This window comes from Panicum hallii, chromosome 2 (genome assembly GCF_002211085.1).
Source record: "Panicum hallii strain FIL2 chromosome 2, PHallii_v3.1, whole genome shotgun sequence".
Taxonomy (NCBI): Eukaryota; Viridiplantae; Streptophyta; class Magnoliopsida; order Poales; family Poaceae; genus Panicum; species Panicum hallii.
The window spans coordinates 41267647-41292718 of NC_038043.1; the positions used below are offsets into that span (position 1 = coordinate 41267647).

At 48.4% G+C, this 25072-nt stretch overlaps 3 protein-coding genes and 1 pseudogene across 3 annotated transcripts; 1 reads left to right on the top strand and 3 right to left on the bottom strand.

The window, feature by feature from the left end:
- Positions 1-174: 174 nt before the first annotated feature.
- LOC112879438 lies at positions 175-3369 on the bottom strand. Its single transcript, XM_025943684.1, has 3 exons — positions 2592-3369; positions 1121-1881; positions 175-866 (listed from the first exon to the last, which is right to left on the bottom strand). Exons 1-3 carry the CDS (start codon positions 2895-2897, stop codon positions 374-376), a joined length of 1560 nt encoding a protein of 519 aa, XP_025799469.1. The 5' UTR covers positions 2898-3369; the 3' UTR covers positions 175-373.
- A 159-nt stretch (positions 3370-3528) lies between these two features.
- On the bottom strand, positions 3529-5582 carry LOC112879439 (annotated as a pseudogene).
- Positions 5583-7402: 1820 nt separating this feature from the next.
- On the bottom strand, positions 7403-9748 carry LOC112882090. The gene is made up of 3 exons (XM_025947075.1): positions 9327-9748; positions 8369-9132; positions 7403-8115 (listed from the first exon to the last, which is right to left on the bottom strand). Exons 1-3 carry the CDS (start codon positions 9627-9629, stop codon positions 7626-7628), a joined length of 1557 nt encoding a protein of 518 aa, XP_025802860.1. The 5' UTR covers positions 9630-9748; the 3' UTR covers positions 7403-7625.
- A 9280-nt stretch (positions 9749-19028) lies between these two features.
- LOC112881495 (MND1-interacting protein 1) lies at positions 19029-24775 on the top strand. Its single transcript, XM_025946206.1, has 2 exons — positions 19029-20538; positions 23874-24775. The coding sequence occupies exons 1-2, from the start codon at positions 19129-19131 to the stop codon at positions 24399-24401; spliced, it is 1938 nt and encodes a 645-aa protein (XP_025801991.1). The 5' UTR covers positions 19029-19128; the 3' UTR covers positions 24402-24775.
- The last annotated feature ends 297 nt before the right edge of the window (positions 24776-25072 follow it).

Consider the following 25072-nt stretch of genomic DNA (forward strand, 5'->3'; position numbering starts at 1 on the left):
AGGGTAAAGTGTCTTACGTTAGATTATCCCAGCCAGCAGCTTCGATTTGCACCGTGGCTATCTTTTGAGTTCATTTTTTTTATCTCTATAAATATTTGGTTTATTTTGCTTCCTCTCCCTACATTAATACAAGCCCGGCAGTTTAGCTGCTGGTCAGTTCCAAAAAAAAAAATGTAACACTAACAAAAAAGCTCATTTCTGTCTAAAGAACATCGAAGTTCATGTAGATCACGAAGTCAGTGGGATGCATACTATAGCAGTAGCAGAACAAAGATTAGATGTTCATTTTGGTGAATCACATTGATCGCCGTGTTGCGATTTCCTAAAATCGGCAGAAATATCCTCTTCAACTGTTCAACATGAATGGCACATGTCACAGCTCATGGTTTCCCAATAGTTTTTCAGTGCCAGCATCTGCCTCAGCAGATTCTTCCACACCATAAATGGCATCAACCTGATCAGGTTTCTCACCATCATGTGCCGACTCAAAGAGCTCAAACCTGTCATCACCGCATCCAAAATGCGAACCCCCAAGTTCAATCTGATCCAACTCTGTCTGAATCACAGACTGCATGCGCGCACGCTCCCTGTCTCGAGGGTAAGTGCGGTACATGAACGTGTATATGGAGCTGCAGATTACCATTGGTATGGAAATGGCCGTGTACAGCGCCTTGGCCAGCGACGCGGCGTTCTCCCGGTCTTGTTCAGGGCTGCTCCCTTTGTCATCCGGTTTGAAACCATAGAGGTGCTGCGATAATAAGCCGACGACAGGAGGCGCAAATGAAGCTAGAATAGACTCAAAAGTCCTGTCCAGAGCATAAATGCTTGTTCTTTGCTTCTCGGGCACGATCTCTGCGAAAATCGGGCTGTGCAAGAAGCAAGAGGTTTTAACATCAGACAGCTATATTAATTGGACAAAAATAAAGTCAGCAATTGACGCAAATAGGAGGCAGACTTTTATGGACACTTGTTAGTACCATGCACCCAAAAAGTTTGGAATCAGAGTTTAAGATTCAAGGAGAAATCCCGGGTTCGATCCCCGGGGCTGGCACCGGGAGGCTCCTCTGCTAGCCTTCCTTCTGAAAAAAAAAGATTCAAGGAGAAATGTGTACATACATACCAATTTGTTGCAGCTCCATTCCAGGAGATGATGAGTCCCATGATGAACAGAACAAGCCCATGGGCTACACCACTGGATCTGGATGGATCATCAGGCAGCCCCAGCAGAAGAACAGCAGCCAATGGAACAGCTGAGCCAGCGCTTATCTGCGACAGGATGATCCTCCCGGCGTTCGGGTACCTCTGAGCAAGGAAATCCCCCATCTTGCCACCAAGAAGACCGCCAATGGAGGTGGCAACCGCAAAGATTGTCGTGAAAATGGCAGTATCCTCATGGCTGAACCCGATGAGCTCAAGCCACATGGACAAGAAGGATAGTGCCGACCATGGGAACGAGCCGCTGACACCCTGAGCAACGAAGACCTGGAACGTTGGGATCTGAACTATAGACTTGGCCTCGATGATCAGCTCCCTCGCCTCTTCCAATGCAGACTTTTTGCTGATCGGTGCGGCATGAGTGCCGGAATTGTTCGCGGGGAAATGGGGATCCACGGCGAAGAACCACACGAGAAGGCCTACGATGACGCTGACGATTGCGACGAGATGGAAGGCAATGCGCCATCCAGCAATCCCCATGAATGTGGTTTGTGCCAGCATCAGGGCAAAGAAGCCCCCAAATATGGAGCCTATGCTGCTGGTCATCTGCAGCCAGCCAAAAGCGGCACCACGGTTGTCGTCGTCAGTGGAGTCGGCGACCAGTGACTGGACTGCTGGTATGACAAGAGCTAGACCAATGCCGTTCAAGCCTCTTGACACTGCTACCTGAGAAACCAGCAGTTTAAGTGTCAGTTTACAGGACGGAAACATGGAAATGTTAGAACCTAAGTCCTTCTATATGGTTGGAAAGTAACGATTATTCAGAAATTACGATTCTGTCATATATTTGTTTGAAGGAGTACCAATCTTAGCCACAAGTAGCAAGCAACTACACTAGCATTGTCCCATCGTCGTTTTCGGCATCGGCTGTCAGGAAATACTTCGTTTTCCCCTAAATACACGTCATGCGGAAGAATTCAAAGAGATGACAGCTGACAGATACTGCTTCCAAGTTGTTGCCTAGTCAAGAATTAAGTGTGACTTCCACATCTTTAATCACAGATTCTATTGTGAAAAAAAAATGAGTGGCTCAACGATACCGGCACTTAGTCAATGTTTCCACAGGAATTCACAGATTTTAAGCAAGGTTCCCACTGAATCAAAATTTCACTTTCTGGGTGAAATCTTGAAAAATCTCACCTTTCTTGGGCAAATTTACCACTACGTTTGCTAAACATGTACAGAGATTCCCCCACCTACCAGACTGAGATCGATGAACTAGCAACAGCAAAATGTCGGAGGACATTGGCATCGAGAGACACACCTAAAAAACAGAGACCTCTTCTTCCTAAGCGCAGTCGCATTTGCGATGTGCTCTTTCACCAAATCGAACAATTAGGGAAGGGGCATGTCCGCCGGCGGTCGGGGCGGCTCACCTGGAGGAAGGTGTCGGAGACGGCGACGAGGAACGTGGCGGCCGCCCAGAGGAAGGCCCCCAGCGCGATGACGTGGGCGCGGTTGTGGCGCGACGCGGCGTAGGCCGCCACCGGGTAGCAGGCGGCCTGCACGATGGAGCGGTACAGCGTGAGGGCGCCGAGCCCCGTGGGCGTGGCGTGCAGCGCGGCGCCCACCTCCCGGTACACCGCCGGCAGCAGAGCCTCGTCGGCGCGCTCCATGATGGACGCCAGGTTCACCAGCACCAGCGTCCGCCGCCCCTGACGACCCGCCGCCGCCGGCCCCATCCTTCCGGGGCCTCCGCGCTCTCGCCTCTCCTCGTCGGGCTAGACGCTGCTCAGCTCCGGCTTGGGGTCGCTCCCGTGATGGCCACCATTAGTAGGCAAGCAAGCAGCCACCGGCGATCTGGGTTCTGGGTCTCCTTCTCTTCGCGGGGGTCCATTTTACCGCTCGTCTTCAGTTGGAGCAGAATTCCAGGAGAGATCGTGAACCAAGAATGACATGTGGGACAGCATACCTGTGGGACATCATGTTAGTGATGGAGCCAGGTAGGATGGCAGGTTGACCTGGGCCTAGCAGGCAAAAGGCAAAAGTGAGCTAGGCGAGGTAGTTGGGGAGCTTCCCATTGGCTGGTTCGCTGCCCGCGGGTCCCACTCGTCACTTGCACAAATCGAGCACAGGAGTTGGATGCAGGGGATGACTGTGTGGGTGATCATGGTATCAGCTGTCTCCTGTTTGGCGTGTTGTTGCCTTGTAAATTGTAATGAGGGGGATGAGATTAGATTAGGACGGGCTATCATAGTATAATGGTCCCATCGCGTGATTGCCTGACTTTGCAGAAAGTTATTTTGTTTCTCAAGGATGTGAGAGTTATTTTATACCATGTTGTGTGGTTCAGGAACACGTGTTACGAGGCAGCGCATCACGCTATCAAACTTGACGTTAACCGTTTACTTTTCCATTTTGTTGCACGGTTCTCTATGAATTTCTCTAAGGATGTTGCACGGTTCAGCTCACCAAAATCATCTACAATTTCCCCAACTTTAAACTTCTCTTTCCTATCCTGATTCATGGTTCGCCGGCAATAATCTCACAGTATCCATCTCGGCCTCACGCAGCTCCTCGTGGTCACAGGTAACACCAATCACAGCTCTTTCACCACCAGGATCTCCATTGTCTTTACAAGAGCTTCCGTGCTCCATCTGCTGCAGCTCCGATTCAGCGAGAGATTGCATGAGTGCACGGTCCCTATCCCGGGGATAGCTGCAATACAGGAACGAGTATATGGCCGTGCAAACTGTGAACGGTATAGCTATGGACGTGTACAACGCCTTCGCTAGGGACGCGGCATTCTCCCGATCCCGTTGAACACTCTTCCCCTTGCCGTTTGGCTTGTACCCGAATACGCGTTGTGCCAGGAGGCCAACGATTGCAGGCGCGAAGGAAGATAGCATTGACTCGAAGGTCCCGTCGAGCGCGTATATGCTTGCTTGTTCTTGATTTCTCTGGGACGATCTCGCATTGATAGGCCTGTGAGATGATGAGCAAGATCAGTTGACAATGTTACTTACAACTTTCACGTTTTGATGGGAAATTATTCAGTAACTATTTGAACATGGAAATTTCAGTCAATTTGAGCATGAAAATTTCAGTCAAAAAAGTTCGAAATTAGTTCTCATATTATATTAGAAAAAGTAGTACAACTGAAATTGCAGAATTTCGGTCTCCTAATCGTACGAGTACTAGTTAAGCGAATGTAAATGCTATCACTAAGGTGTGGAATTAAGAGAACAATTAAATAAATGAGATGAATGGCTTACAAGTTCGTGGCAGGCCCGTTCCAGGAGATGAAGACGCCCATGACAAACAGGACGACGCCGTAGGCGATACCGGCGGACGGGTCCTCGGGGAGCCCCCGCAGCAGCACGGCGGCCAATGGAACGGCCAAGCCGGCGCTGATCTGCGATAGCACAATCCTCCCTGCGTCCGGGTACCGCACGGCGAGGACGTCGCCCATCTTGCCGCCGAGCAGGCCGCCGAGGCAGCTGGCCACCCAGAAGATGGTCATCAGAACAGCGGTATCGCCGTGGCTGAAGCCGATGAGCTCCAGCCACATGGAGGCGAACGAGAGCGCCGACCACGGGAACGAGCCGCTGACCCCCTGCGCCACGAAGATCTGGAACGTCGGGATCCGCATCATGAACTTGGCATCCTCGATCATCTCCACGACCACCTCCCGCGCGGTGGCTGGCTGCTTGCCGACCGGCCGCCTACCGCCGCTCTCGCTCGTCGGGAAATTTGGGTCAACGGCGAGGAACCAGTTCAGGGCCCCGACGGCGACGCTGATGGCCGCCACGAGGTGGAACGCGACGCGCCAGCCGGCAACCCCCAGGACCTTGGTCTGCGCCAGAAGTAGGCCAACGAACCCGCCGGAGCTGCAGCCACCCGAACGCCGAGCCGCGCGTGCCTTCATCCGTGGAGTCGGCAACCAGTGACTGGATCGATGGCACCACCGGAGCTAGGCCGATGCCGTTCAGGCCCCGCGAGATTGCAACCTGAACATTCGTAGAAATGTTGCTTGTCTTCAACTTCAACAACAAAAATCACTCTGCACAGATCTACAGCTCAACTCACAATCAATCCCTAATCTGTAATTCTGTACCAGTCTAGCGGAGCAGATCTACGAAACAAATTGCAAGGAAGCAAGCGACAAAGGAAGCAATCAACCAACACTTGTGAAGCAGCAGCAGCTGGTTGTGGCGCACCGCGGCGTAGACGGCAAGCGGGTAGCAGGCGGCCTGCACGATGGAGCGACACAGCGTGAGGGCGCCGAGCCCCGCGGGCGTGGCGTGCAGCTCGGTGCCGACCTCACGGTACACCGCCGGCAGGAGCGCCTCGTCGGCGCGCTCCATGATGGACGCGAGGCTCACCAGCAGCAGCGTCCGCCGCGGCTCCTGCGCCGCTGGCCCCATCCGCCCGAGGCCTCCGCACAGTCCCTCTCTTGCCGCGGGATTCTCAGCTCGGGCTCGGGACGGTCGCCATGGTAGCGACCAGCAGTCTCCGCGATCTGGGGTATTGCCTTGGCGGGAATTTTATATTACGGCGTGCCTTTGGGTGGAGTGAAGTTCTCGTACAAATCAAAACCCACGATGACATGTGAGCCCGAACAGTGGGGGGCATGGGCGCCAACCGTGTTAGCCAGCTGAGGAAACATGGGCTTTGTTTGGTCATTTATCTCATTAGCGCGCTCTATCATATGCTCGAATAAATACAAATAATACAAATTTTAAGGAAAATTATTTTTTATATTAAATAGGATCACAATCACCAAATACAATATACTAAACCTCATTGTTCTACCACGAATGGTATTGAAGTTACACTTGTATGAAAAATATAACATTACAAATTGCTTCTTCCTAAAAATAAATTAGAACGAAAAAGAAACAAAATTGCTATTGCCTGCCCAAAAGATTAACCAAGGCTACCTTCCTTAAAGTATTTGATTGCCAAAGACCCTTCTGCGGAAGCGGGGTTGCAGCCCAGCGGAGCGGAAGCGAGGCACGCAAGGCTCGGTGGGCAGGCGGATGGCAGCTAGCGGGGCTCTCACGGCTCGGTGTGGCCCTCGCGACGGGGCCCGAAGAGGCTGAGGCCGAGCTCAACGGAGGGCTTTACACCGAAGCAGCAGGAAGAAACTTCAACGGAGGGCGTGGCTACCGAGCGCGGTGAGGACAACGACGCCGGGATGGCTTCTCGCTCCTAGCGGCAGCATCCATGGCTCGCAAGACGAAGCGCATGGCGCATGACGCTTGGTTGGTCCGCACCCCTCCAGACCTTTGGTTCTCCAGCTACGCGCGGGGCCACGATAGACTTGGGCCACCACTCAGCAACGGAGGTGCACCGAGAGAGAGGATGAGTGCGGGCTACCGTCATAATTGCTAACGCGGCAGAAGAGCGGCCTGCTAGTCAGGAAGTGGGTGTGCGAGACAAGGCTCTGTTGCCCAGTGTCTCTATCCACCCGCCACAATTCATCTGCTATTTTCGCTGGCGTGTGGGGCTATAATATACTTGGCCCAGCTTTCTCGCTTCCGGCGAGAGAGAAAGAGAGAGAGAGAGAGAGAGAGAGAGAGAGAGAGAGTTGTGGTGAAGGAAAGAAGAGTTATGGGCCATTGCGATAAATGCCAGCGCGGGGCTCCATATGTTTTTTCCTCGGCGCCGCTGGGTGGAGAGAAGAGTGTGCATCGGTGTGCATTGGCGCTAGCCTGATCGACACGCATCCATTCTTTCGTGTGGAGCGTGGAGGAAGCAGCAAAACGGAGTAGGTTTTAATCAACCTGATTTCTAGTGGGCCCACTAGTCAGTGACTTAGCTTGACTACAGGATGGCAACACTGCCTCCGGCGTGCAATTCTTTTGTCTTCAAAAGTGGGGGATGAACTCACAATAAAACAGATAATGTAATTATCCCTAATCTATCACGTGAATGGCTGACGGCGAATCTAGGGAGCTGCTTTGTGCCAAGTTGCTTAATTACTCTTGGTCCGAGGCAACACACCACATGATCACGCTTCAAAGTTGACTTCATGTCCAAAAAGATGGAAGAGCAGTAGAGCACAATAGTTTTTGATATTTCAGTCTCAATTGTTTTTTTTAAAAAACGAACTTTTTAAAACAAGTTCTTTAATTTTTTTATTTAACCTTAGCAGCCCCCAAAATCTGCTAGTGACCAAGTACATATCACTTTCCAGTGCAAGCAAACAGACGCTGACTTCGCTGCCGCTTGCATCAGCATCAAACTGAATTCCTGTATGCGTATATTTTTCCTGATCCAAGAAATCAATTCGATTGTTGTACACTAAATACTTTCTAGCACCGCAAAGAGAATGAACGAGCCGATATCTTCGAGCATTACAAATTCCCCCTAAATTTGAATGAGCTTTTATCTAGCATGGATTGCTGGATCCATTTTGAAACATCCACCCAACAAATTTCTCAGTTTGAAATCCCCAACTCCTATCATGATTCCCGGTTGGCCAACAGGCTCACGGTGTCCTTCGCAGCCTCGGGAGCCTCCTTGTGGTCATAGGTGACACCAATTGTAGCCCTTACACCATCACCCGCCGAGGCGAAGACCTTGGGCCGGCCATCGCCGTCTTCCAGGCAAGTGCTCTCGTGCTCCATCTCCTGCAGTTCCGACTCGATCAGGGACTGCATCCGCGCACGCTCCCTGTCCCGGGGGTAGCTGCAGTACAGGAACGAGTATATGGCCGTGCAGAATATGAACGGTATCGCTATGGATGTGTACAACGCCTTAGCTAGGGAGGCGGCATTCTCCCGGTCCTGTTGAACACTCTCCCCCTTATCGTCTGGCTTGTACCCATACACTCGCTGAGCCAGGAGACCGACGATCGGAGGGGCAAAGGATGATAGCACCGACTCGAAGGACCGGTCGAGGGCGTAGATGCTTGTTCTTGACTTCTCTGGGACGATCTCCGCGAATATAGGGCTGCAAGATAAAGCAACAATTGGCAATATCAGTAGACAGATTTCTCACTCTTTCGACTAAATAGTAAAATTTTGCTTCAAATCCTCTTTCAGAATTCATACCTAATTGGATACTTTTTTTTTTGAGAATTTTGGTGCAGTCATTGTGAAATCATATTATTGCTGTAAATACTACTGTTGCTGGTAGAGCAAATTCAATCCAAAAGCTGAGTTGTGGAGCTACCAGAACTTGTGAAAAGCAGAGCATGGCTTACAAGTTTGTAGCGGGACCGTTCCAGGACATGAGCACGCCCATGATGAAGAGGACAACGGCGTAGGAGACGCCCTTGGACGGGTCGTCGGGGAGGCCTAGCAGCAGGACGGCGCCCATGGGCACCGCCGAGAGGGGACTGATCTGGGAGAGCACGATCCTGCCGGCGTCGGGGTACCGCACGGCGAGGAAGTCGCCCATCTTGCCCCCGAGCAGGCCGCCGAGGGAGCTCGCGACCCAGAAGATGGTCATGAGGATGGCGGTGTCGCTGTGGCTGAACCCTTTGAGCTCCAGCCACATGGACGCGAACGAGAGCGCCGACCACGGGAACGTGCCGCTGACCCCCTGCGCCACGAAGATCTGGAACGTGGGGATCCGCACCACGAACTTGGCCTCCTCGATCATCTCCGTCACGACCTCCCGCGCGGTGGCGGGCTGCTTGCCGTCGCGCTGGCGGCTGGCGGCGCCGTCTTCGCCCGTCGGGAAGTGGGGGTCAACGGCGAAGAGCCAGTTGAGGATTCCGACGGCGACGCTGATGGCGGCCACGAGGTGGAAGGCGACGCGCCAGCCGTCGATCCCGAGGACCGTGGTCTGCGCCAGCAGCAGGCCGACGAAGCCGCCGGAGATGAGCCCGAGGCTGCTGGCGAGCTGCAGCCACCCGAACGCCGAGCCGCGCGTGCCGTCGTCGGTGGAGTCGGCGACCAGGGACTGGATGGAGGGCACCACCAGAGCTAGGCCGATGCCATTCAGGCCTCGTGAGATTGCGACCTGACATGGTATCACTTTTCAGTGTCAATTAAGCATCGCTAAAGCAAGATTTGGAGTAATTGCCCTCAAGATTTTAATTTTGTGGCTAGAGCCAGAGCGGGCCTATGCCAGATCCCAATCTCTACGAGAGCAGAGTCACAGTCAACACAGCATTAACTGCAAGGCCCCTATGCGTGTAGCAGCAGAGAACGGACCTGCAGGAAGGTGTCGGAGACGCCGACGAGGAAGGTGGCGGCGGCCCAGAGGAAGGCCCCCACGGCTATGACGTGCGCGCGGTTGTGGCGCGCGGCGGCGTAGGCGGCGAGCGGGTAGCAGGCGGCCTGCACGACGGAGCGGCAGAGCGTGAGGGCGCCGAGCCCTGCGGGGGTGGCGTGCAGCGCGGCGCCCACCTCCCGGTACACCGCCGGCAGCAGCGCCTCGTCGGCGCGCTCCATGATGGACGCCAGGTTCACCACCAGCAGCGTCCGCCGCCGGTCCCGCTCCTGCCGCTGGTCCATATCCGCGCGGCAGCTGGCTCTACTACTCCCAGCTCTGAGGTCGGTCGCTCCGCGGATCGACGCGGGTGTGGGCTCAGCCGAGCTCGTCGGCCATTCCCCGGATCCGTGTTCCCCACCTCGTCCCCTCCGGCACCCCCGGGGTCTCCTCTGCTCGCCTCTTCGCGGGAAATTTTATATTCCGAGCTTCCTCCGTTGTTGACGGACTCTGGTTACGTTGCTTGGTTTGTGTTCCGTGTCTCTGACGCGTGGCACCAGCCGCTGTGGGGTCGGGTTGTCAGGGGTTGCGATGCACACGGGTGCGATTACTGTTGAGGTTATGGCTCAAGCTCTAGTTTACGGCTGCTTTTGGCGGATCAAGAAACATATTCGGAAGGAAAAAAAATTTGTCATGTGTTCGGTCGGTCGGTCGTGTCGTGTCATCGTGTGTGCTGCGGAGCATTGCCTATGGATATGGGCTAGTTCAGCAAACAGTGTTTGATTACAACCCATAGCCATGTGGATATCGGCTAATTCAGCGCAGTTGGCAGCAGAGCTTGCTAGTGCTAGGGTTTGGCCGAAAACTCTTGGTTACGGCAAAGCACCGGCTGCCTCGATTGGTGTACTTGTGGACAATGCTGCGTCTATGGGTGCTGTTTATGGAAGGAAGGAGGCGGTGGTGTGCCAATTGTTTTGTAATTGCAGTAATCTCTCATGTAAAACTTTCTGTTATCAATTATCCTTGCCAATTCTAGTTCACTATCAGATATTTGGGTCGGTATTACTGGTTGTTGGAACTTTTTCACTGAAAGGAGTCGACATAATTTGCCTTCACGAACCAAGGTTCACGATTTGCAAATGCTAATTGGCCTATTTGTGAGCACTTACGGTGCTAACTGATAAGTGATAACAATGCCCAATATTCCGAAAATGTAGGCCGTGTCCTTCTTCTGTGCCTTGATGCTATTTCCTATTAATTTTGTGGCAGCCAATTTATATCAGGAAACGAGGTTTCAATTTTTTGTAATGTTTGTCTTGGCTAGATTGCTTCTTGCAAATACTAGTACAAAGTTGCTGATAAAATAGTGGACAAAGCCCAGAATGGTTTTCTACCTGAGAGAAGCATTCTTGATGGAGTGGCTGTTGTTCATGAGGTGTTACATGAATTAAACAAGAACCATATGCCTGGAATTCTTCTGGAATTAGATTTCGATAGTCCAAATGCCAATATAAATTTGGATTTCCTCAAAGAAGTATTGGTTTTGAAGGGCTTCACCAACAAGTGGATCCATGAATGAAGAGATTACTGCAAGGGGGATCTGTGAGTATCATGGTGAATGGGAAACCAGGGCGTTATTTTGAGCAAAAAGGTCTTCGTCAAGGAGATCCCCTTTCCCCACTCTTGTTCAGTTTGGTAATTGATGCATTATCAGCTATATTGAATAAAAGTAAGGAGAAAGGCATATTGGAAGGATTAGCTGCGCATATTACGTACAAGGGGGGTGCTAAATGTGCATTGCGCAGAGGATACAATACTTTTTCTCAAGGATGATGTTGAAATGGCTGTTAAACTCAAGTTCCTTTTGACTTTCTATGAATTAATGTGAGGGTTAAAGATCAACTTCCTAAATAGTAAAGTTACATACATCGGCGAAGATAAATCAAAGCAAGAAGAATATGAGCAAGTGTTTACATCCAACTCTGGAAGCTTGCCTATTAAATACCTAGGTGTGCCCATAAGTAGTTCAAGATTAGAAAGAAAATATTGGCAACCACTTATTGATGAGATGCATTCCAAACTAGCGGCATGTGAAAGCAACAATTTATCTTTGAATGAGGGAGTCGCATTGATAAATTCATCAGTCGGTCGCACTCTAATTTACAGTATGTCACTCTATTGGTTGCCAGACTGGTTGATTACAGAAATAGATCGAATCTGGGTTAGGTTCCTGTGGCATGACACAGTTCAGAAGCAAAAATATCATCAGAAAGAACGGACACGAATATACGTCTCTGAGGATGATGGAAATATGAGCATTCTTAATGTTCGTGTTCTGAATGATGTCTTCTGTCTAGGTGGCTTTACAGATTTGGGGAGCATGATGAAACCTTATGGAAGGAGATAATTGATAAGAAATATGCAGTTTATGTGAACAACACCCGTGATATAAAGAAACATGGGTGCTCTGAATTCATGAAGGCCGTGTGTGGGAGTAGAGATATGTTCCATCTTGGCTGTGACAAATCTCTAGTGGATGATGATAGAATTCGTTTCACTCACAACAGATGGGAGAATAATGCTTGTTTTGGCTGCAAATGCCCAAGGGTCATGAAGAAAGTGAAGGACACATTGTTGCCGTTGTCGGCAAACAAGTGCTGGAGTAAGGGGAAATGGTATATTCCAGTATGAAGATGCTTCTGCTTCCACCGGAACGGAACAGTTGAGTCCAATGAGGTGGTGTTGGATAGATCTAAGGTTTACACCGCTGATAAGAAATATGGCCGAAGGTGGAGAGTAGAAGAGAGTACATAGGAAAATTCTTGGTAGGTTGCTTAAAGGTGGAGACTTGCAGGTGTTATGGACTTGTAGGATGCCTCACAAAAACAAGATCTTCCTCTGGATGGTTCTCAATGACTGCATATTTACTACCGAAAATATGAAGAAATGGAGCTTGAAATGAAAGGCGATGGTACCGGTTGTGCTTTCTGCGATGCTTTAGAAACCAGAAATGACTAGGTCAGGATTATACAGGAGCCTTTTGTACATATGCAGCCGAATTTGATTTATCAAGTATTGAACTTTAATTTCTACCCTACATTGTTCCTGTGAGCATTTTTGGCAGAAGCTAATGCTGCACATGTAAAGAAACACACACGACAAAGGAAGAACATGGCTGCATGTCCACCTAGCTCACAGCATGGATGACTGGGATCTCAATTGCTCCCTAGACTGCCCCTTCCGTCTCGTCTTTTTTCTTTTTTTACATGCATCCTCTAGAATGTTTGGAAAGGCTGTAACCGGAAGACTTTCGGTGATCAAGACATCCAAGCGCGTGCTGTTCTCCAAAATGCTGCCATGACCTTCACTTTTGGTCCTTTATAGGCTGTGCTGCACTTCTGGAGAGATAGAATGGAGAATGTAAAATAGGCTAGACATGTTGCTTTCCTCTCCAACTCTGAATTTTCGTAAATCTTGTACGCTACTGCCTTGCATCAATTAATACAAGTTCAGCTCGGCATAGATGCCTGCTGTAGTTCCTCCAAAAAAAAAAACTTTATAGATCTGTTGACTGAAAAAAAAAATTCCAGTGCTTGACCAACCGTCTTTCGTATGTGTTCCCGCTGCACTACACGAAGATTTTACTCGCAATTTCACTATCTGATTATTAACGTCATGTGATTTTCGGTTTGCCTTACCAGTTATACCATATATATCGCGGCACTCAGAATATGTGACCCCACTCGACCCTTGGACGGCAAACTAAATCAAGCTTTACCAAGCTACACAAAAGCGCTCACTTCAAAGTCCAAGAGCACGGACACCGCGAAGACCTTTTAGTAAGCTCTCAGAGAATCCAGCGACCCTCACCGGGGCCAATAACCCATCCAGCTGTAGAAGTAGAACCAGTGGTCGATCTGCACAGCTAAGAAAAAGGCTAGGAGGTGTGAGAACATGCATGGCGGTTTAAGCTTCAACGATCTGTATGTGTGGAGGAACTCTACTGAGCGACATGGCGCGTGGAACTGTAGAAGAGACGATGTGGCATGTGTGACAGCATAGAGAAGAGCCAGGCTCGTGGAGTCATGGTTAGAGTCTTAGAGATGTGATGGGGGCTGATCATCCCCTTGCCCCGGAAATTGGGTACGGTATTTGGTAACTGGACATCTAGTGTAATTTTTACATGAAAATCAGTGGTGAGCTTGTCGGGAGATGTCTACCAATAAACATCATAATGCCCCCATATGCTACCAATAAATATCACAACGCCCATGTATACTACTAGCAGGGGCTGTAATATAACATAAAAACTCCCATCGAAAGATTGCAAGATGTAAAGGCTCCACATAATAATTTTGTTAGAATAAATGGGTAGAGAAAACTGTAGATTTTGCAAAGTTAGTTTCCTAGGTGGAGTTTCTATAGCATGTCTGTCTAAAGCTCCACCAACTTCTCCATAGTAGCGCTTCCTAAGCCGTAAAGAGGGTAGGCTATCCTTGATTATCATTCACATAGTGTTGCAAAATGATAGAGCAGTCACTCCATTTAGCAACATTTTTACTTGGATTTCATTTGGTTAGTTTCTTTGTTGGAACACACCCACTTGGTTTGGCTTTTGAGTCAGATTCGCCGTGCTCGAAAATTTCTGCATTTATTTCAGGAATTAAATTTAGATCAGCGCTTACTTTTTTAGGCGCCCATAGGCATGTTATCTGTTAAGAAATAGGTAAACTTGATTTATTACAAGCGAAAAGAATAAAGTTCGTCATCCTTTGATCTGTGAGACTAACAATTATTCTATATGTTATTATCAGATATATAAATTGTTTTGATTTTAGTGGTAGCGACCCGTTGTATATGAACGAACCATTTTGTCTCTCTCCTCTCCGTAGACCCACCTCGTAAATATTTGAACGCTAGTTCGTAATACTGTACTTCAAAGGCTTCCGAATCCTAAATTCAGTGCAAAATGCCGAATGCCTCATCCCAATCTCATTATTTGCTTTCCGATGCGGTTCTTATAGGGGGTTTTTTTTAAAAAGGGGATAAAAAAAACAAAATTCGAAAAAGGGGTGCCAGTTGGAGAAATTTAGGGAAATGGGTGCCTCCCGCCCGCTGGGAGGGCGGAAAGAAGCATCCCGCCCAACCATAGGGCGGGATGCTCAAAAAAAATTTCCAGGGACCTCTTCGCGAATAAGAAAACTTTTTTTATTCGCGAAGTGGTCCCTGAAGCAGGCCCCCCGCCCGGCCACTGGGCGGGATGCCTCCCGCCCGGCAACTGGGCGGGATGCCTCCCGGTGCACTGTTATTTCATGTGTATGTGTTTTCTGGCTTCCAAAATTCGTAACAATTCACAGAAAAATCCAAAAATAGCAAAACTAGTTTTGTTAGAAAGTAGATTTCAAACTCTATAACTTTTGTTAATGGAGTTTAGTTTGAAACAAAATACTTTTACTCCTATTTTAAAACTAAGATTAAGAAAAGTTTATGCATAACTTTAGGATTTCATGCTTTGTTGTTTATGAAGTTTGGTATGACTATTCTATAAACTCTAGGTACCTTTGTGCAAAGTTTCAAACTCAAATTTGATGTAAATTTAACTTCTTTTGTCTTGAATTTTTCAAATTTGAAATGTTAACTAAACCTAATTATAACCCTTTTCTAATTAAAATCTATTGTTATTCTCTAATGTGATATTATTTAATATCTAATATATAGTCAAAGTTCTAAAACCTATAAAGTTCTAAAACCTATAATCTTATGCTCCTGGTCCATTTTTGTTATATTTTTTCTTAGATTATTTGTTTCAGAAACTATTTGAAATTCAGAATTTTTTCAAATATAAGATTCATTCGCCATACTCTTATGTATGCACATAAAATTTTAATTCAATTTTCCAAAGAAGATTACGGTATCTAAAACTCGTACGAAGATAGTTAAACGATAACGTTTGCAACGTAGAATCTAAATATTACGATAGTACAATACATGAAGCCATTTAAAATAAAATAATATGATAATGAACATTACAAATATTACAAATACATGAATCCAAATATTGTGTCTTCAGTCAATGCGGCAAATATTACAAATACGTATCTAGGTCTGATAGAATCTCAACGCAGCAAATATTACATATGAGCAAACAACGTTTAAATAAAATTACAACTAAATGATGCCTGATGACGTACTAGCACTCGATCGGCGACGTCTCCCACTTCTTGATGCAACCGGAGGTCTTCCATCTGTAGCATCACCTGTAGGGCCAGCTTCAGCACAACTGGGGCCAGCATCATTGGTTGGACAACGTTTATACGTGTGTCCAATCTGATTACATGCACTGCAGCGTTGTATCCTCGGACGGAGCTCTGACTCATCCATATCATTACGAATACGCCGTGACTGACGGCGTCCTCTCTTAACCCGTGATGATCTTGGGTCTGGAATATAGATAACAGGATTCGCTGTCTCAGTGAACGATCCAACCAAACGGAACCCATAGATCTCATACTGCCAGGTGCTAGCAATTGTCTCTTTTCTGAAGTAATGTGAAACATATATATCGACAGGATGTCCAATATCTGCACAAGCAGCCATTACATGAGAACAAGGTAAGTGCAGCAACTTGAGCCTCATGCATGAGCAACAACAAGTTCCATCGAACTTGAGAATGCACTCCTTTACAGGAGTTTGACGCCTCATGCCATGTCGCGCCCTATCTTTAGGAGATACCTCAAACTTGAGCTCCTGTGTTCCACATTGCCGTACATGGTGTAGCCGGGCGCTTTCTGCCTTCTTAGTCATGTATTCTGTTACCTTGAATCCAAAATTTCTGTCTGGATCTCGCATGAATATCTGATTTTTATTGAACCGCTCCCGAAAGTAATCGGTACACCCGCGGACAATGAATTCAACAATTGCAACCAGTGGAAGCCCACGAACACCTCGCAGCACCCAATTGTAAACTTCGGCGAAGTTGGTGGTCATTATACCGTATCTTGCACCATCGGTATCATAAAGTAACGCCCACTTCTCCTTAGGTTCATTCTCAATCCATTCAGAAAATTTTTTCACCGCTGACCCAGACCTTCTGCGAGTACGTGCAGTATCTGTTGGCAAAGAGCACAAAGCCTCTGCTTCATCCTGTGCAGTTATGTTTTTTGATGCGTCCTCGGCTCTTTTCTTCCCGGTCAGTTCATCAAGTTTCTGCCAGTGCTTGTTAAATTTTTGCTGATTCATTTCCTTGCATAGCCTCTTGAACATATCCATAAGGTGCTTGTTCTTGAATTGCCTGAAAAAGTTTGCACCGATATGCCTCATGCACCACCTACTGCGAATATCACGCCACTTGGGCGGCTCTCCGGTCTCCACACACCCCTGCTGCAAATCTAGAATTGCCCTCAGTATGCCGGCGTGACGATCATGAATCAGGCAGACATCTTCCCTATCCCGAACGACTGCAAGCTTAACCCGTTCCAGAAACCAGTACCAACTGTCTGTGTTCTCACTCTCAACAAAAGCAAAAGCAACAGGCAGCAATTGATTGTTTCCATCCACTCCAATAGCTGTCAGCATTTGCAATCTATACTTTCCTGTGAGAAAGGTCCCGTCGATGCACAGGATAGGCCGGCAGTGATGGAATGCGTTAATGCATGGACCCAAGCTGAAAAAGACCCGCTGCAATATGTGGGGCGGACCTTCTCCTCTGTCTAGAGTTTTCAGGTCATAGTAGCTTCCAGGATTTCTCTGACATAGGACGGCCAGCATTCGAGGAACATTATCATATGCAGCCTCGAACGTACCAAATCTCATCTCCAACACCTTTTGTTTTGCACTCCACGCCTTACTGTATGAGATGGTATACTTGTACTTTTCCTGAATGTACCTGATAATAGACTTTGGTTCATATGACAAGTTCTGTACTATCGTCCCGTACATCTCATTTGCGATGTATTGCGACGTGAGGTTGCGATGGCTCTTCTGCACCCCAGGCAAATGACAAGTGTGCTGAGTGACAATGGAGCATTCCCAATAATCTTTCCATTTACCCTTGTAGGCATGCACCCGCCATGGACAGCCATCCTTCACACATACCACATCGTACTTACGAGATTTGCACTCGACTGTCTTAAACTCTCGCATAAGAGAGAGAGACCATCACTTAACAGCTTCCTTCACCTCTTCAATTGAGTGGTACCTTGCACCCTGGATAATTTCATTCTCCCTGCAATCCGAAGGCCAGCTACATCCGTCATCTACGACAAGATGACTGAAGTCGCTGCTTACCCAATCTTGAGGCACATCATCGTCATCATCAGACGAATCGGCATTCATTGCTTCATCCAATTCACGTTCTTCGTCTTGCAGCTGTTCAACAATAAAGGGTATGTTCTCCCCCTCATCAGCCACGCATTGAGGTGCTGCGGTGCCACCTGCCTCAATGTTTGCCTCCTCGACTTCTTCATCAATATTTTCATCCCCCGGACCAGCTTCAATGTTTATCAAAGGAGGGTTTTGGTGCACACTGACAAGGAGTACCAGTGGCCACTGCCAATGACTTACATTTTGCAGATAAGTTAGCCAGTTCTCGTTGCTTGCAAGTGGCATAAGCTCCCAGATCAAAGCGTGAGTGGTACGATTTATGACGCATTGAACACTCACAGTGTGTGTCTCCTGATTAATCCTTAGTCCCTTCATTAACCAGTTGCATAGGGATTCAAATGTCCTCTCGTGCGGTCTGGTAATTCCTCTGACCGCACAGTTGAATTCACTTAAATCTACCCCATTCGGCCCATAAATCACATTTCCTTCTCCGTAATATATACTGAAAATACCCTTCTCGGAAGACATATCTGTCAATCATTAATAAACTAGTTATACTACATATTAATACACAACGAACGACGATCCTAAATTTCAGCGACTCTCAGATTATATTTTACAGATTCTAAACTATTCAGATTATAAATTATACTAAAAACAAATGAAAATACTAAAACTATTCAAAACATAACTACTCTAACAAATATTTCCTAAATTATAGTTATTTTCAAGTACTTATATGGCTAGAACGAGAATATACCTCAAAATCGACGCGTGGACAGGGCTTCGCCGCTTCCTCTTCTCTCTTCCTCTTCTCTCTTTCTCTTTTTTCTGATTTTTGCTAGATAAAATGGCATTTTTGGGGCAGGTTGGGGCTTAAATATCTGATTTTTGCTAGATAAAATGGCATTTTTGGGGCAGGTTGGGGCTTAAATAGCCGGTGGGGGGACCTCCCGCCCGACCAAAGGGCGGGATGCCTCCCGCCCGCTAAACGGGCGGGACGCGTGGGGCCCGGGACATCCCGCCCTTTGGTTGGGCGGGATGCCCTCCCAGGGACCTCTTCGCAAATAATTTATTTGCGAAGAGGCCCTCGGGTGACATCCCGCCCTCTGGGTGGGCGGGATGTCCCGGGCCCCACGCGTCCCGCCCGTTCAGCGGGCGGGAAGCACCCATTTCTCTAAATTTTCCCAACGGCCACCCCTTTTTCGAATTTTAGTTTTTTTTTATCCTTTTTTTTAAAAAAATCTTCTTATAGGCCCGATCGGGCCCAGCAGAGCCCTAAAGCCCAATAGAGACCAGCAGAGAGCCCCTTCTTTTACCCTTCCCCTTCCTCGCGTCAGTTACCCATCCCCACGCCATTTTCCTCGCACACATCGACGTGGTCTGCGCGCCGCCCACCCCACCCCAACCCCATCCCACCCCACCTCCGATCCCATCCCAAAACCTATCGCCGCCTCAGCCGCCGCCTCCGACTCCTCTCTGATGGCGGGACAACCCCGCGACCGCGGGAGCCGCGCGTCCCGGAAGGGCCGCTCCGCCCGCGCGGGCCCCGCGGCGGCGCTCCCGCCGGCCTCCGATCCCGATCCAGCCGCCGGCGACGACGCGGCGCCGTGGCTCCGCGCCACGGCGGACGAGCTGGAGGAGCGCCTACTCAAGAGGCTGGACGAGGCGTACGCGGCGGCGCTGGCCCGTCTCGCCGACCTCGGCCACAGCGAGGAGGCGTCGCTCGAGGCCGTCCTCCGCGCGGGGCACTGCTACGGCAAGCTCAACGACCCCGTCTCCAACATCGTCGCCAACGCCCGCACCTACCTCTCCGACCCCGGCCACGCCGGCGGGGCCGGCGGCTTCGCCGACCTCCGGCGCCTCGAGGAGTACTCCCTCGCGGGGCTCGTCTGCCTCCTCCAGAGCAGCCGTCCCACCCTCACCCGCGCCGAGGCCCTGTGGTGCCTCCTCTCCAGCGACCTCCGCCTCGAGGAGGCGATCGCCATAGGCTGCTCCCTCAATGGTAAGCCCGCACCAGCTGCTGCCCTTGCTGAAAGTGAGCAGCTCCCCCCAGCTGTGGCCGAGACCCCACACCGTGGACACATCCACTACCATAACACCACAGCCGCCGCCGCTGCCCAGGACCCTGCTCTTTTTGACCCGGAAACCTTCATGAGACTCGCAATACGCCAGGGTCCTGCTGCTGCGACCATCTCCTGCCTCAAGGCTGCTGGTTGGTCACGGTCCAGCGGTGCTGCACCAGAAGGGCAACCCAAGGAGTCCGTTGCCAAGAAGCTCTCGACTGAGGAGCTCATTGAGTCTGTTGTTGCGGAGCTTGAGGTGCTGGACATTGACAAGAAGGGTCCACCAGATGCAAACCCTGATCCAAAGAACCAGATGGTGCGTGACCTCATTAAGCAGACAAGAGAGATGGAGGCGCAGCTCAAGGAACGAAGGGAATGGGCACAGGGAAAGGCTATACAGGCTGCTCGCAAGCTTGGTACTGATCTCACCGAGCTGCGTGTGCTGCGGATGGAACATGATGAGAACCAGCGACGTAAGAAGGAAAAGCAGGTGATGGAGGACGACACAATGAAGCGACTTGCTCATCTGGAGAATGAGCTGAAGAAAAAGAGTGGGCAGCTTGACCGGAGTAATGCGACAGTTCAGAGGCTGGAAATGGAAAATGCAGAGATACGTGCAGAGATGGAAGCTGCAAAGCTGAGTGCATCAGAGACTGAAAGACAATGCCAGGGTCTGTTAAGGAAAGAGAAGAAGGATACGAAAAAGCTTGAGGTCTGGGAGCGCCAGAAAGCGAAGCTCAAGGAGGACATTGCTGAATGCAAGACAAAGATTACACAGGCTGAGAGGGAGCTTTCTGAGGTCAAAAAGTCAATAAAAAACATGGAGGTTAGGAAATACTTGCAAATTCAATATGCTTATTCGTTAACATCATAGTTCCATGGGTTTCATTTTTGTTATGTGCTAGGAGGTACTCAGTGATATTCTAAAATCTTCATACTAGAAGCGATCAAATATCTACAATTGAGTGTAGTTGTAGCAGACTACTGTTGTGGTGTATTAAAGTTTAGTCATAGGTCCCGTTTGGTTTGTGGGAAATGGATGGTGGGATAGGGAAATGAATGGTGGGATAGAGATTTTATCCAATGTTTGGGAATTGGGATAAGGAAATAAACTTGGACTGGGATAGGGAAATAACCTTGCCTTTTCCCAGCCATCTTATCCCAACGGGAGTGGTGGGTTATATCGGGAAAAGATTGCGGTGGTGGAATCTATCGTCTCGCGTGCTGGCCACCGGAGCTGCCGTTCGCCTTACGCGCAGCCCGTCGGAGCATCGCACGCGCGGGCCGCTGGTGCTGCCGCTAGCCGCGCAGGACGATGGAGCTACGCAGATCGCCGGAGCTGCTTCTGACACAATCACATGGGTCACCGGAGCTGGTGCTTGATTCGCGTGGAGGCCGCCGGAGCCTCATACGCGCAAGCCGCTGGAGCCACGGCTTGCCTTACCGTGCTTGCACGGACCGCCGACGCTGGGGCACCGCAGCTTCGGCCTCCTGAACGGCGCCACGCACGCGGGTGCAGAGCCACTGCTCATCTCGCAATTTTCTTATCACCGGCAGCTGGCTGAGCGGAAAGGGGAGCAGAAGAAGGTTGTAGACAGGCGGAGGAGATGTGAGCAGACGGAGAAAAGAAATTGTTATTTTATTTTTGCACTACTTGTGGGTCCTACAACATATCCCTAACCCAATCAAAGAATCCAAACAGTTTTGGGTATAAAACCCCATATCCCTATCCCATACCCTCCCCTTCTTATCCCATTTTATTTCCTTTTCCCCATCCCAACCTCTACCCAAACGCCACCATAGGGGTAGGACTGGGTACACCTGTGTAGGGGCTAGGGCCAGTGCGGCCTTTGCCTGCCAGTTTGGTGCCCTTTAAGTTGAGTCCAGATTTCTTAAGTACCTAGGTGTATTGGTTTGTTTTGGTTGCTTTCTATCTATTAGTTTCTAATTGTTTGGCAACCCTTCTCTTTAAAAAGGGATAATTCAGGCAATTCCACCATTTTACAGTGGAATTCTAGTATCACATTTGCAATTTTATGCCTAAGTGACACATGACTCCTATATCAATCACAATGAAGTCACAACTCCTGAATGACCACTGGATGGAGTTCCATTTGGAAGGAGGGGTCGTCAGATGAAGGCAAGAATGAACTATCAAGGAACTTCCCTGCCCTCGTAGGCCCTACTATCCATACCACAGCTCTAGGCTGCCAGGGAGAGGCAGGACACCAACTTCCTACCTCACTCATATGATCATATCCAATCCATTGTTTAACCCTAGGCTATCAGTTTGGTATTAAAGATTTGTCGCTGTAGCAGACTTATAATGCTTGAAGTAGGTATGGTTGATGATCATGAATGGATTGTAAGGTCCTCTTATAGGAGATTAATTGTGTCTAATGAAGAATTGGTGGTGAAATCTGGAAACCAGACACAAAGACATAAGGGTACATGTGTATTTATCTGGTTGCATTTAGCCATAAGTTGATGAAACCTGGGAATCAATAAACAGTTAAACATACAATCAAGGAATCTTGAAACAATTGTGTCTTGGTGATGGGCTGTACTTCCTCAAGAGTCAAGCCACAGATGTCATAGAGCTACTCCATGTGCTGTCTTTTGTTGGTTTCAGAGGGTGCTGCAAGCTTTTAATTACTGCATGCACTTTCGAACTATTGGACCACAAAAATGCATATTCTGCATATGGTTTTTGCACTAATGCTGATCCAAGCCTAACTATGTGGTCAGTTGTAAAACTGGGGATGCACGTGTTAATGCCAACTGGTTACGGGTTTGCCCTCTATGCATCGGTGTATGGTACTGAAAGAGTAAGAACAGGCATAAAGGCAGTGTCCGTAATCATTCATCAGTCATTTGCTTTATGCTGCATCACGTAATGCAGTCTTGTGCTTTGACCTTGTTTTTATTATGTCCCAGCTGCCCATGGCAATCTTGTTTGACTTCCATAGACACTTTTGTACTAAATTTGCTAATTCTGATTAGCATAGTGACAGCCATTCCATACACATAGCATATGTTTGCAAACTTGCGTGTAGCTTTTAGTGAATGTATTCCATGGATAACACATTTGACATTAGTCTTGTGCTGTGTTAGAATTATTCCCATGTGTTACTGTATTTTGCTTTGCATTGTGATGTTTCAAATTGAAAAATTCGGCTCAACCACTGTTATCCCAAAACAAATCTGGTTTGGTCAGTGTTAATCTGTGATTAGGTTCGGCCTTATTTGTCTACCATTAGACTACTGCTTGTTCATACATTGCAAAGTTTGTTGGCACTGTTATTTGAACTGATTGAACTTTTAGCTATGACTAGAAAAGAATTTTTGACTTATATTTTAGTCAATGCTTCCATTTGCAGTATTATTACAACCAATAAGTTGTTTTGAAATGCTATTTCTTCACATTCTCTTAGAGAAACCATAGACATAATGCAATTGCTTCTCCTACCTTAGCTGTCCAGTATGCACATGTTGCCTGGTTTTCTGGTAAATAGGGTTCCTTCTGCACCTATTTTCTTCTGACAGTTCCTGATGATTATGATGATTATTATAATATTAGTCCTGTAACCTGCCTACCCTGATCATTACCACCTTGTTTAATTTTCTGGATTTGTATCTAAACTGGCTGACACATTACTGACATAAACAGGCTGTAACTTGCTTATTAGTGCGGTATTTAGGGGACGGTTAACATGCCCTTTATCTCCAATCAAATCTTTCTATGACCAGTTCCATGCAACTCTTACCATCTTTTTCATTCCAGGAATTTGCTTTTCTTAGGCATTTAATTTTGTACTTGTCACATGTTGGTGCTTTTACTTTTCTAACCTAGTGTCTTTTATCGTTATGATGCGGATATTATGTAGTTATATCATTTGACATATTCATAGTTCATATTGATAGCATTGATTTATTTAATATTATGCTCATTGCGGATAATAAGCTACAATATGTTTGAGATGGAGAAGTCTTCAGATCGGACACAAATTGTCTTGGTTTGACATCATACTAGCCCATGTTGGATCAATTATAATATTGATTAGTGCACTCCTCTACCCATAATACCGTGATGTTGCCTGAACCTAGTGAGGTAATAACTGTAACAGTACAACTGATTTGTAGTATGTGTTTGGTTTGCAGATCAAGATAAGAGAAGACACAAGGGCCAAAGAAGAAAACGTGACACTTTTGGAAGAGGAGCGCAGGAAGAAGGAAGCTGCGAAAGCAGACTCTGATCGCCGACTCGAAGAGCTTCGTCGGAAGAAAGAAGTCGAATCCCAGTGCTACAAGGATGACCTCCGGAGGCTTCAAGACGAACTGAACCGTCTGCAGAAGTCGACAGGCACAAATCAACCAGCTGTCCCATCAACCAACCCTCCTGGCATGACTAACCGAAGCACAGCGCGGGCGCCAAAGCAGCAGCCCATCCAGAGGTCACCAGCAGCATCCAACCGCCCACCGCTACAGCCAGCCCAGAAGCAAAGCCGCCGCCGAGACTGTGTTGTCTGCAAGAAGGAGGAGGCGTGCGTGATCCTGCTCCAGTGCGCACACCAGGTCCTGTGCGTTGGCTGCAACAAGCTGCATGAGGATAAAGGTGTGGTTCGCTGCCCCTGCTGCAGCGCCAAGATCGAAGACAGGATTAGGGTTTTTGGTGCGAGCTCGAACTGAGGATCAGGCACCAGGCGGCAGGGAGTGCAGCTGTCTTGAGGTGAATTGGAATATGTGGTTGAGTTTTCCCTTTGGCTTTTTACCTCCGTTACTGTGAAGAAAGGTTATATAGGTCTCTGCCTGAGCGGTTATACTTCGCATCAGCGTCCATGGATATATGTGTGCTGAACTGCGACTCTTCTGGGGTATATGCGCATAATTGAAACCATTTTCCAGACTGGAAATCAGTGTCTTTTTTCCATTTGTGAAAAATTCTGGGACGCAGATGGGCGCAACGCAGGTCAGCTAGTTTGGAGAAGAAAATTTTGTAGAGCTTGTTTGTGAAAATTTGTTACTCTTGGGACTTGTATAGGATGCAGGAATGCTGTCCCACAGTTTCTCCGGTGTGTTCTGATTGATTTGAGTCCAATTTATCGCCAGACGATGATAGTCTCTATTGGGCCTACTTCCTTCACTTTCGTGGCTGCTCCCTGCTCCCGGATATGTGCACTCCTTGTCCGGATCTACGCCCCCTGGCTCTTTTAGCATGTGTTCGGTTTAAGGTTTCAAAGTGGGTTGGGTTGGATCGAACCTGTTTTTCGAAGGTGTTTTGATTTGAGAATTAGGTGGGTTGGGTTTATCCTTAAGGAGAAATATTGCCCTCGGATGCGGGTCGAGGTGGTCCGCTCAAA